The sequence below is a fragment of the Agelaius phoeniceus genome, chromosome 1 (assembly GCF_051311805.1).
Source record: "Agelaius phoeniceus isolate bAgePho1 chromosome 1, bAgePho1.hap1, whole genome shotgun sequence".
NCBI classification, from domain to species: domain Eukaryota; kingdom Metazoa; phylum Chordata; class Aves; order Passeriformes; family Icteridae; genus Agelaius; species Agelaius phoeniceus.
This window is the reverse complement of record NC_135265.1, coordinates 24,290,023-24,303,147: the sequence shown is the minus strand read 5'-3', so window position 1 is coordinate 24,303,147 and position 13,125 is coordinate 24,290,023. Positions and strand designations below refer to the sequence as shown.

The window sequence follows — 13,125 nt, the reverse complement described above, 5'->3', positions numbered from 1 at the left end:
GCATCTCCTCATTTGTCCCCACCAAACAAAGGCTGGTGTTTCAGAGTGATGCTCTAATTCGAACTCCACTAACACAAAGGGCAGGGAGCAGAGACTGGCTGGTGATTTCATTAGGAGGAATGTCCTCCCTGTGCACTGTGACAGAGAGCTTGTGACCCCATGAGAGAGAGGCAGCCCTCTGTGTGGTCCCCCAGGCTGCTCCCCTGCTTCAACAGCATTTCGAAGGCGGTACAACAAACCAGATTATTTTCTCTTGGCGGTCAGGTGTCCTCTGGTCACCAACCCCTGGATCCTTGTCATTCAGCCTGGGGTTTTTGCCCAGTTTCTTACAACCTTCCTTTAGCTGGATGCCCCCACCCCTTCCAGCCCTCTTCTTGGAGGATCTACACAGCCAGGATGGGCACAATGCAGGTTCACAGAGGTCCCATGAAGTCATGGCTCAACCCCTCAACAATTGCAGGGCTGGATTCTACTTTCCACTCCAAGGGCTGATGCCTCCAGCCTTGGTGACACCAGTGCTAACCTGGCTGTCTCAACAGAAGGTGCTCTAGGGGTTAATCTCTGGGGAGAGGGGAGGGAGGCATCTCTGCTGGGTTACAAGGGGTGGCAACCCTTTGGGAGGAGGGATGAGGGGAGTTCTGTGCTGTGGGCATATAGAAGCCAACAGAGATTAGCCAGACTTGGCTGAAACCTATGTCATTCTTAGATTCCAGCCCCCCTGAGGCAACAGAAATCATTAATTCCATGTTTTAACTGAAACCTCAGCAGGGTGATGATGGTGTCCACGACCAGAGCTCCCAAGTGCTGTTGGCAAGACTCATGTAAGCTGGAAGTGATGCTCATGGAAGGAGCTCCCGCCAGACCACCACTGACCATTACTGTGCTCTTTTTGGTCTTGCAGTGCGCAGTAGAATGCAAAAGAAAAAAACATGCCAAAAATTAACCTGTCAATTATGTGCAAAAAGAAGTTAATGCTTTAATCTCTATTCTCCTCCACACTGTATAAGTAAAGAAAGGTAAACATATTAATAAAATATTTAAAGAAGTCCAATGTTCTGCATTTTTTGTAATTTTCTTTTCCTAAGAAATCAATGTTTATAAAACAGCAAATATGAACACTATCCCATTTTCAGGAAAACATTTGAGAGTACAGAGTAGAAGAGCCCAGTCTGAAAATCCTTCACTGACCTCATGAAATAGTGAGAGCAGAAAGGTTCATCACGAAGTACCAGATAACCCCAGAGAATATTATACTTCTATTTTCTAGGTTGTGATACAGGCACATACTGACCCCAAGAAAAAATTTTATCTACTTCAAGATGTTTTTTCTCATTCCTACAAAGAGCACAGTTCAAAACATCCCACATGCATGTCACTCAGTCCAATTTCCAGCTTCACTGACCATTCATTAGAGGTTAATGAATGTGTTTTAATTATTCATACAATTCCCTTCTTTCAAATGCAGAAAACTGAAATTTAATACAGAAATGACTGTCAACCTAAAGACATGAGATAAGAGCACCCAAGTTCATGGGAACTAATCATACAGAATCTTCAACAGAGCCTACCAGCTTTGAGTCTGCACACTCACCCAGGAAACCAAAGCTAATCAATTTACTGCCTAAAAAAAAGTCTCTAGAGATATTATCCCATCATTTCCCATTATTGAAGACATAGATCTTTAAAAGTATGGATAGGCATAGAAAAAAATTTCCCCAATCTCTTTACCTGATTATTTCATTTGTAAGAGTTTCAGATCTAGCCTTTACCAAAAAATAATATTTGTAAAAAAATAAATGGCCAAGAATTTTATGTCCTAATTTTCTTGTGAGCAATCAAGATTTTAAATCTCATCTACACTCCCCTTGAACCTCCTGGTCTAGCTTTTTGTGCACATTAATTCTGGTATTTAGGTCTTAACTCAGTACCTTAAGAAATATAACTTGAGCTTCAAGGAAAATAAAAATGTGATCCACATTGGCTGTTTGCCTGTTGTTACCCTGTGAAAAGAAACAGTTCATGTTTCAGCTTCCCCAGGGTTAAGTCACCAAAAGCTGGCTGGCTGAAAGTACAGCTTGTGCCTATGGCCTAACAGCACCTCACAAAATGTTATCAATAATGCCATTTCTTTTATACCTAGGGGAGTTAAGAACAGGAAAATATAACAAACTTCTCTACTCTACACCAGGCCCTGAGACAGAGCAGAACCCAAATCAAAGCTCAGGATGACTCTGTGACCTGGCTGCTGTGGTATGCAGTAGTTCTAAGGTGTTCCCACCGGGGCATCCTTTCTCCCAGCCAGGGTAGCCACAAACACCAAGAGCTCTCCTGGCACACAAGGCAAAAGCACCCGTGCATCACCCAGAGCCCTGCATCTCGCAGCAGACATTTTGAGCAATCGAAGGCAGAAGTAAACACCTCACTAAAAATAAACAGAACTCAGCATAAAGGTCTGAGAAGAAAAGCCATTTTTGAACAGCAGAGGCACCAGCACAGCACCGGGATGCATCTGCAAGGGGGGAAGGAAGGGCTAATGGCATTACAGCCATGACACACCATTACTATTCACGGCAAATATTTTCTGTAGTGAAATGTAGCACATTATAAACCACCCATGACCACTCAGCTGGTTGGAACATTTGGCTGCTTAAATATTCTAAATGTGCTGGAGGAGACAGCTGAACTAGCAGCTCAGGGCCAGGAATTACCCCCAGGTCAAACTCATTTACATAAATGACATTTTCCTACACTTCTGGAAATAAATGGTCCTGAAAACTCACAGATGCTTAGTACTGTGCTAAAAACTGCATCAGGCATTTGAATTTCTGCATTTCTTGGGGTCCAAGGTTTCAAGAGGACAGCAAGCTGTCCCAGAGCAAGCCACATTTTCACCAGGGTGCCCTTCCCCTGCATTTCAGTTTGATCCACCCATGCCCTGACCCAGGAGTGCTGTACATCCAAAACAGGTATGCTCCCCAGCAGCCAGGACAGCAAGCATGACTATCCATGAGCCTTCCCTTAAGGGCACGAGCAACATGCTCCACCAAGTGTCCAACCTGCAGTTTTCAGTGTTTTGGGCTGTGCTGGAGCTCCTCTCCAGCAGGCTCACGTGTGGTGCTTCCTGCAGACCACACATCAGCAGCACACACAGGCAGTGGCAGAGGGAGCAGAGCAGTAACTCAGGTGTACCCCAAGCTCAGAATGTGACCTTGTCCTCAATGCACACCCAGTACTCCCACAAGCAAACACCTCCACACCACTCACCCAGGCTGCAGTGTCAGTGACAATGACAGCAGAGAAACCAGTAGCATGTGGCTTTTTGTTCAATTTTACCATTCTTTTCTTGTAGTTCCTTACATTGCACACAAAGCTCTGTGTGTGTATATATTTCCATAATAATATAAGGATGAATTTCAAGGAACACATATTCGTGGTGCATATTCCAAATGCCATCCCTGCAGCTCTCAGATAGCAGCCCCAGGATAATTTTCCTATACAAGGATCCTTTTTATTTTAAGGCTGAAGTGACATTTCTTTTTTATTGTTTACTGAAATACAATGAATGGGATGACTTTCTATGTATGAATAAAAATTACTAGTGATATAGGGCAGGAAATGTATAGAGGTACAAACCCTGGATTTATTTGTAAAAAAGATCTTCAGAAATACCTGCAATCATTTTGCACATCTGATCATTCATTTTGTGCTTAGTGACAAGAGGTACCTCCCTGCATCTCTTCCCCTAGATCCTCAGCTTGCTTGTATATTTTGTTTCTCAAAGATCGACACACTTAGACAGATACTTGACAACTTTAAATCTGACAATATTGAAATCTGTGCAAGATAATCCACAAATGTAACACAGATCTGTACATCTCTGCTATGAAAGTAGGTTTTCTTTTCACACATGTGTCCAGAGCTCCAGACCAAACCAGCATAGCTGAGGTATACTGTAGAGATTTTGTTTAGCAGAATAGCCAAGAAGACTCAAGTTTAGTTCACGTACAACCATTTTTAATTTAGCTTATACATGTAAACTCTCTGGGACTGGACAGAATACTCCACAAAATTAAGCACTGGATCCACAACACAAAACCTAAGGTTACTCATGTCATAATTTTTTTCTCAGGCATGTATTTTATCATATGGCATGCTATTGATTTGTGCCTATTTTAAAAAAACCAAAGCGCGTGCTTGTGAAGCCCTGAGTATTAGCTAAAGATGCTGTTCCACATAACACTTCATGATCTCATGGATGAACAGGAGATCCTTAAAAACCAAGTCTCTGCTGTGATGAAAACCAGCTCTGGCAGTGCAAAAACAACACACACACAAATGTCCTTAAATAGCCATCAAGCACAGAAACCTTGCTGCTTGTGAATTGCATTATTTCCATATTTGCACCATAATCCCACTGCGTAATGTTTAGCCTTTATGCTACGCTGTTTCAAACAGTGGTCAAAAATAAAAAAGATACCATCAAAAATACAGTAAATCTGCATTTTTTGGACCATCTCCATTTGTGGCATTTACAATATAGCAGGTCTTAAACAGGAAAAGACCCCAAATAGATCACTTTCACACCAAGAAGAGGGGATCCTTATAGTTTTGTGCATTCTGTGACACAATAAAAGCACAACTCACATCCGCAGTTTTGCATTTGGTATCTATCACAAAACATACCTTTATCATTCACATCTGAAAAAAATTCAGAGGGAAGCAAACCTTTCACAGAAACTTTGAGGCAGCCATTGATCACTCATCCTCTTTTGTCCCCTAAGGGGATAAGGGCAAAGAAGGGAGGCTGTTCTTTCAGTGAACACAAGCTGTAATCTACACCCCACATCCAGGGCTTGATAAGCAGATCTGGACAGAGCCTGGTTTTTCCCACTGAAGATCAGAAGCAAGTCAAGTTTTTATTGTACACATGGAAGACTCTTAGCCATGTGGGGAAAATGGAATATGGAACAGTCAATTACCTGAAAATACAGCTACTTGCCTGAAATCATGGCACATCCATGTTCCACCCTGATGAGCACTAGAATTCACACCTCCAGGGGCTGCTCTGTGTACTGTCCCACCAGCTGATCCAAGATGGTCTTTTCCATCTGCTTTGAATAATTAAACCTATACCAAAGCAAGGACCTCAATCGTACATCAGGGCCACACAAGCAATGAGCTGGCTTCCTGCTATTTTTATCCCAGTTCCTTGCTTTTTGGAAGGAAAGTGTCACATTGAAATAGAACTGAGAAAAGCTGACAGTAGAAAAGCCAGTTGTGTGCTGTCAGTGTAGTGTAGGTACAGGCTTTGCCTAACCAGAGACTTGAAAACTGCTCATCTATGTTCCAGGTGAGTGTGACAAATATCAGAGGACCTGGACACCAGGATTTAGTCTTCATCAGGCTAAAGGATTGACAGATGCCCACTTTTGCACTGCTGGTCAATCTTCTTGGAGACTGAAGCCAATTTTCTTCTATTAATAAAGTTTTGCAAAATACTCCTCTAAAACATAAAGGATATTTAAGCTCTATTCTCTACTGCAGAAAAACCAGTGTAAGAGGCTTATTGCAGAGGAGAACAAAGATACACAGAGATGCTCAAAAATCAATTTTATAAAAAAAATCTCATATCAGAGGATGGAAACTACCAAACATATCCTTAGTGAGATAACAATTCAGCTCTCAGTGAAAATTTAGCTTCATTAGCCAGTCAGAACCAAGCAATATATAGAATATTCTGAGTTAGAACAGACCCACAAGGATCAATGAGTCCAACACCTGATTTCACACAGGGCAACCTAAAAGCATGTGTCTAAGAGTGTATGTAGGCCATTTAGCCATGTGGCTTCCTGCTTGGCAGCAATCCTGGGCAGCAAGGAAAAGTTCTTTTCAAAAATATAATGATTTCTGAGGCATATACGATTGAAGATCATACAGTTGTTGCATATGTTTAAAACTGCTTCTAGCACATTCTTTTATTTGGGGGCTTACTTAAAAATAATAAGTCAAACTATAGATATACTACCAAAAAAATCACTCCTGATTGTGGTTCATGCATTGATCACCTTGACCCTGCATTCCAATGATTATACCTCTACCTCTTGGTAAGAACTAAAATTACAGTGACCTAAGCAGCTTCAGGAGAAATGAAATGTGTTCAGCTCACCAAATCTCTGGTAAAGATATTTGAATTTCTTATTTCACCCAAGAGAAGAAAATGGGAAGATATTTTACACTAATAGTCCCCAATATGTTTCTGTTTCTTCAAAGAGCTCTCGCTCAGGATTTGACTCCAGGGCAGACAGGCTGACGCAGAAGTCCACACTTTCATCTGTCCCGCCTTTTTAATTAGGATTAAAGTGATTCAGCTTCAACATATACGGTGACAAACCTCTAAGCAAGATTTAAACAGAACTAGGCAAGACAGCATGGTCAATAAAGAACAGTGTAAATTTTGTTTTAAATCTTATTTCCGTTAAAATACAGATAAACAAGGAAGCTGAATACCACACAGTCAATGGTTAAAATGTAAACTCTGTTATTATTCTAAAAGTGTATACAGGCTTTCTCTAAACTCACACAATGACGCTCAGTACACGTCTGAAGCGGAAATCAGGCCACAGAAAAGAACAATCATGATGACTCCATGAGGCAACTTTCTGTCACTGCAGTACTGCTGATACTCACTAACTCCTGGTTCCCTCATGTCTGAATTAATGAACAATGGCAAGTATGAATCCCAAACTGAGAATTTAGCATGCTGCACACAACAGCGGATTGCAGCCCCTGTAATTAATTTTACCTATTAGCTCAAAGTTTCCTTTAAAATGGTCAGAAAGCACTCCAGAAAAGTCGACTGTGTAATTAAAAATAAAATTCCTGAAACTTTACATACTGAAAACCAAAGGTAAACCAGAAAATTTCAGTGAAATCAGTGATGCTCTGACAAATTGAATTCCAGGGCACATATGCAGTCAAGCCATTTTACTTTGCTCAAGATCACTCAGGATGCTACAGCAAAGCAGGAAACAGGAAGATTATCTTAGTATCAATCCAAAACTTTGTCAGAAAAACATTACTCCAATACCCTGGCATTACTGCTGACATTTTGCATTGTTGAATTGGAAAAACAAAGTCTCACAAACACATAATATTAGCATACAATGTTTATTATCTTCTATTAATCTGAAGTCAATAATTTTGATATGACTAAATTAATTCTGAAATAAACAGACATTTTTAAATACATATGAAGATGATGGGCTCCAACATGAGAGTACTTAGTTGGTCTGCACTCTTAATCCACATGCAGGATACACAGATCAAATTATTATACATATCCTTTCACTTTACACTGGACTATAATACAGCACAATTTCTGGAGATGAAAGCAGGGAGGAAAGAAATCATATTTTCAAGTAGCCCTTTTATTTAAAAAGAGCATCAATGATATATTAAACCATTGTGTTTCTGATTTTGATTTTTCTTACAGTATACACTTTTGTAAAACATATAGCTCATCAATGATACACAGTGGCCCTTCACTAAGGGCAAGTAACAAAAAAAAAAAAAAAAAAAGAAAAATGACAGAAAATAATTCTACAGATTAGAAAAGTCATATTTTAGAACAATTTCACTTCAGAGTGTCTCCAATGTTGCTAGGAAAGGTCATGCACAACATTTCTAATGTTGTCATTAGTCCATGAGAGAAATGTCTGCATGCTTCACATGTCAGAAAGAAAGCAGCTTTCTCCAGTTATCTCTTAGGCCTGTCTGTGTCATCAATGGTAGCTAACAGCTTCTGTCTTGCCTTTTTGTTGATGTAGGTGCCCAGACAAATATTCACCAGATTGGTCAGCTGCTTAGTAGAATATTCCTGGCAAACAAAAACAGATCAAGTTAGGGCAGAATAAAACACCAGACAAAGACAGAAAATTTTAAAATACACAGACATACTCAGTGTGGATTTCACAACTGATAGAAGCATCAGTACACAGGGAAGATTTAAAGCTGTAGTGCAGTCACGTCTGGATAGTTTTCATAGTTGAGGCAGAGGACAAAACTGTATTTTGCTACATGGTGGCTTATAATGGAAAATGCTTATGACTTTAAAAGTACTGGAAAGAGTTCACATAAAGTAAGTCTGTGAACATGTACATAAATCAATTTTTAATGTGTTTTCCATTCTTTGGGAGGCTTGGTGGGAAAACATATGCAAATGATTAAGCTTTCAACACAAAACCTTTTTTTTTTTTACAAACTGCGATAAATGTTGGTGATCTTTTTTATTCTGACTTCCCATTTCCAATAAGCTTCTAAATGCTTCTGTCTCCAGAGTCTCCAAACGATTTTGATTTCAGTATATGATAAAGGAGGAAAAAATGTAAAAAATGTGAAGAAAAAAATTCTTAACACCTGTGAAAACACCGTATTTGCCAGTAATACCTTTATGTCTTAACACTATCCAAAACATAGCTTCCACCAATGTGTTTTAAAAAAGAGTTTTTCCCTGTAGGTCATCAAACCCCGTAACTCACAATCTCTCTTGGGGTTCCAAGCAATACAAGAAAAATTCAATCAAAGACATATTTCTTTCCTTATTTCTAGTGGGATTTAATCCCAAAATACAGATTTCAAGTGCTTCACTTTAAGAGACTTTTTACTTCAAAGATGGGTATCCCCAACAGCATGTGACTATTACTTACAAAGATCTGTTATAATTGTTAGTTCATGCTAGAATGAAAGCATCTGAACATTTTCAAGACACAAATATAGACTTATCTCAGCAAGAAATTCTGATTAAGCATTATCAAATGAAGAAAGAAAAAGCAATGACTCTTCTCCATTGTGCCTTACAACTTAGTTTAAGCCATCTACTCCTAAAGGCAATACAAAACCTAATGGTGTGATCCCAAAACGTAATTCTTGATTATCAAGTTGTGCACTTAGGCATATTCTGAAGAGCTCACAAATGTTTTCAATTTCCCTTTCCTCTAGTTATCTACACTTTTTGATACAATAGGCAGATGTGACTGGCTTAGTCATCCTCCCCAGTCAGCAGATGTTGAACCAGGTCAAACACATACTAACTTCATATCATAAAGTTGAACATGTCCATGCACACATACACTTATATTTATACTGCTTCATTTATAATAAACATCATTATAATAATAGTTATTATAATGAAACTTCCTGTAAGTTTCATTATAATAAATTAAAATACACATATTTTCACATATGCCTACATTCATTTTTAGCATATAAAGGGATTGATTATTTATAGTTGTTAGCATGCCTTTATCATCAGGGTGAATTTTCTCAATACAGAGGAAAAGAATGCAAATTTAACTCTTACCCTATGTTCTTTTATCCAGGATTCCATGTCATTTTCTGTCAGGTAGTATGCTTTAATGTAGGTTTCCACAAATTCCTTATCTGGAATAGGCCTAATGTCTGTTAACTTTTCTAGTTTCATTAAGAACTGTTGAAAATCCAGTTGCATCAAGGCACGTCCTTCATTGCTGCATTTCTTCACATTGGCATAACTAAAAAGAGAAACAGGGCAAAGCAGAACTTAGAAGGAAATAAAAATTAATTTTGCTTCTCAAAATTAACTTAGTATTTTGAACCTTGGGGAGGAGCAAAATTACGGTTTTAAGTCAAAAGCAGACAAGAACTTCTCTTAGGAGCAGACAAGAACTTCTCTTAGGATGTCTGTTGCTGAGTTTTATTTGCATTAGTACAATACATTTTAGCCCAGTTATTGAACAGAACCCCACTGTACCCAGTGATACTAGGAAAACTCACACCCTCCTCTCCCAAAAGCCACAAAAAATCTTACATTGAACAATTTACTATAAGTAAGTTAGAGGAAATTAAACCAATGCTAATTAGCACACTGGACAGTGGTTTCAAGTGGTCACAGGCACTGGAGTCTGAAAGGTAACACAGCAGCTTAGGAATGGTCACCAGGAGCTTCCTGAACCAAGTGGGAGCAGCAAAGACACAAAACTACTTGTTCAAAAACAGCCACAGCAACCAGAGGATGAAGGGTGGCAGCACTGGCTCATCTCTGTGAGAAGTAGAGGATTTAATGAGAACAGGTTGACAGGAAATTAGTGACAGGTTAGAGGAGACAGTAGATGAGTTTAAGGGCAGGGTAACACTAGCAAGGATCACAGTGGAGTGATAGGCAACAAACGAGGAAAACAATCTTTGCAGTTCTTCAAATGGATAAGGAACTGCATTTGTCAAGATCAAAGGAACTGACACTGCAATGCCCTTAAGAACACCAGTTTCAACTGTGTACAGGGTCAGGGGCACAGTGACTTGAGAGACTTACACCAGCTCATGCACCAGCTGCTCCCACAAGAGACAACCCTGCCTCACTCTTCCCCTGTACCAAATCCAAAATAAGCTCAGTTTTTCACTGTTTCACAAAGTTAATCCTAATTATTATACACTCCCTAGATTATTAGGTTTGATGCAAAAGAGGCAGCAGAAACACGCAGCTGGAAGCTGGATGCACAGCAAGGTCAGGTTAAGAATATGAAGAAATGTCACACTTAGAGTTGGTACACAGAAAGAATTTGCAGAATGCAAAAGTAACAGAGGCAAAAAGAGAGAGGGCCAAGGCAAAAGTCCTCTGGAGCTTCATAGAAGACTAGCAGATGATTTTCAGTTGGCTTAAGAAGCCAGCTGGGAAACAGGAGAGAATGCAGAACTAGGAGATATGGAAGGACTAAATTTAAAGAAAGATATAGCTGACTGCAGTGGAGGTAATTCTTCATTCAGTGAAGAGCCTGATGAAAGTAATTTCAGTTAACTGGATGAGTCTTAAAACACTTTCATGGCTTTTAACTCCATACATTCATTGAATGCAGAGATAAAAGAAGTTACAAATTCAGAGAGTCAGCTATTCAGAACACCTTCCTTCCCTTTTCACAGTGGGAAAAGAACCTACAAGATACATAAAAATAACAGAACTGGCCAAGAATAAGAAATTACAGGCAAATATTTGGGAGAAGATGATAATGAGTACTTTTTGCACTCTCAGAAATGGTACAGGACAAATTATATCAGGAAAGTCTTCCTAGTCCAACCTGCTTAGGCGAAAGTAAAGGTCAAAGTTTCATGGAAAGTCACAAATATGAACCTAAACTGCGGCATGGAGCAAGACATATGAGTGATGATCTTCACAGATAAGAATTAAATGGTTCATGAACACTGAAGCCACAAAAGATGAATGAGATGTGATGTCAGAAAAGAAAGCAAGTTGAAAACAAACACATAGTGTTTGTGATAGTGACTGACAGTGTTATTGACTTGAAAGGCAAGAGGAACTGAGAGGAGAAGAGATAGGCCTTTAATTCACTTTCTTTTATTTGAAAATAGAAAATAAAATTTCAAAAAGGAGAGCTAGTTGTATAGGCCACATATTATATGAATAGGAATTGAGAAGTCAGAGACAGGTCATGCATAGATTTAGTTACCCTGAACATGAAATTGTGAGACTGCTAGTGACTGCAAAAGGATGATGGCATGAAAAAAAATGAGCAGGAGATTAAAAAATGATGGCTTTATGGAAGCAGTGGAAACTGATGATTCTCAATAGGTAGCTAACACTTGGAGAAGAAGGGTGTTTTGTTGAGGTCCTAATTTAGAGCAGACAGCAGGAGAGTGGGATGGAAAGAAGTAAAATAGGTAGTAGGGAGTGAATAGGCTAAAGATAACCAGGTAAGAAGTATGGAAACATGTAGAGGGAGTGGAAGATAGCACATATTCTATGATGCAGAAGTAGTTCTGGTAAGAGCCCAATCATATGTAGCCCAATCATACGGGACAAAACCATAAAAATAAATTCAGAGAATGAAAAGTCTACAATACTCAGGCAACAAAATTGAATCCAAAAAGACTGGGACACTGATTACAGGAGTGAGGGACGAGTAAGGTGTAGGTTCCTGACTAAGATGCTCGTGCAAACCAACTAAGACACCTCTGTTCTTGATGAATTTAGAAAAATCATGTTGCATAGCTACTTTAAGAAAACTGATAGTGCTGATAACTCCATCTTTCTTCCTGGCAAAGATAAATGGCATCACCATGGAAGTACTGGCTATTATATTGTAACTTCCTTTTTTGGTCTGTTGGGAAATGATAATTTTCATATAGAAGTTTCTTTGAAGGAGTGCTGTATTTTCAAATGCATCAGTAAAACATTCAATGTCATTCTTCAGCAGTATCTAGGATCAAGACCACCCTCTTTAGGCTTAATGCTGCACCAGATTGTGAAACAACTGCTAAGGAGTGTGTTAAGCACTGATAGTTTTTAGGGTCCCCAAAAGCACATGAACTCAAAAGGACACTATAAAATTAGAACTTTTAACTCTATAAAATAAAGATTATCATTATAGACATACTTGCCCAAAAGCAAGACTTTCATAAATACTTACCCTTCCACAAGAGTTCTGTTGGCCAAGCGTATGCAGTGCTCCCAAAGGATGTTGGAGACTGGCAATGGAATACGGACTCTCTTAGACACATCATTCAACCTCCTGTTAAATTCTTCAAATTCCTAATAAAACATAAAATATGTTTATTCCTTAAGGTAAAAACATATCATACTCTCTACATCCAACAACAGCAACAACTAATTAGAAATACACATGAAAGAGAATACTGAAAAGTAAGAGCAAAGAAGAGAGGCTTAATAGGCACAAACCATAGACAACTCAGTGTGTAAAGTAGAAAACATTTCACTTTCTAGTGTATCACTCACAACATTACCTCAGTGATTTTTTTTAAAGGAACTGTTGCTCTGTTCCCCAGAGCTGTAGTTCTCTATGAAATTGACACCTCTGAAAATGAACCAAGTAGCTTATCCTTCAAATGCCATTTTCGTTCCCTTACTCCCTAAATTCATATTTAACTTCTTTAAGTCAAAATACAGCCACTGAAGAAAATTCAGGGATGATCTCTTTATCCCTCTAAACACCCACCCCCACTGGCTTTCAAAGAGAAGCTCAGAAACATTGTAACCACTTTTCATTCTTCAACCTTTCACATTAGGTAATTCCTCAGTGCTTCAGAAGGAGTTGAGAGAATCCACTGAAAGAGGCCAAA

The 13,125-nt window shown here is 39.0% G+C and overlaps 1 protein-coding gene across 1 annotated transcript in view; it reads right to left on the bottom strand.

Moving 5' to 3' along the window:
- Positions 1–7,148: 7,148 nt before the first annotated feature.
- The window catches only part of VPS50 (VPS50 subunit of EARP/GARPII complex), an 80,852-nt gene continuing 74,875 nt past the window's right edge, over positions 7,149–13,125 (bottom strand). The window contains exons 26-28 of the mRNA XM_054629527.2: positions 12,456–12,577; positions 9,359–9,548; positions 7,149–7,876 (exon numbers count right to left, since the gene is read on the bottom strand). Of these exons, the coding sequence (XP_054485502.2) occupies positions 7,757–7,876; positions 9,359–9,548; positions 12,456–12,577 (432 nt within the window). The 3' untranslated portion in view covers positions 7,149–7,756. The remainder of the gene's footprint in view (positions 7,877–9,358; positions 9,549–12,455; positions 12,578–13,125) is intronic.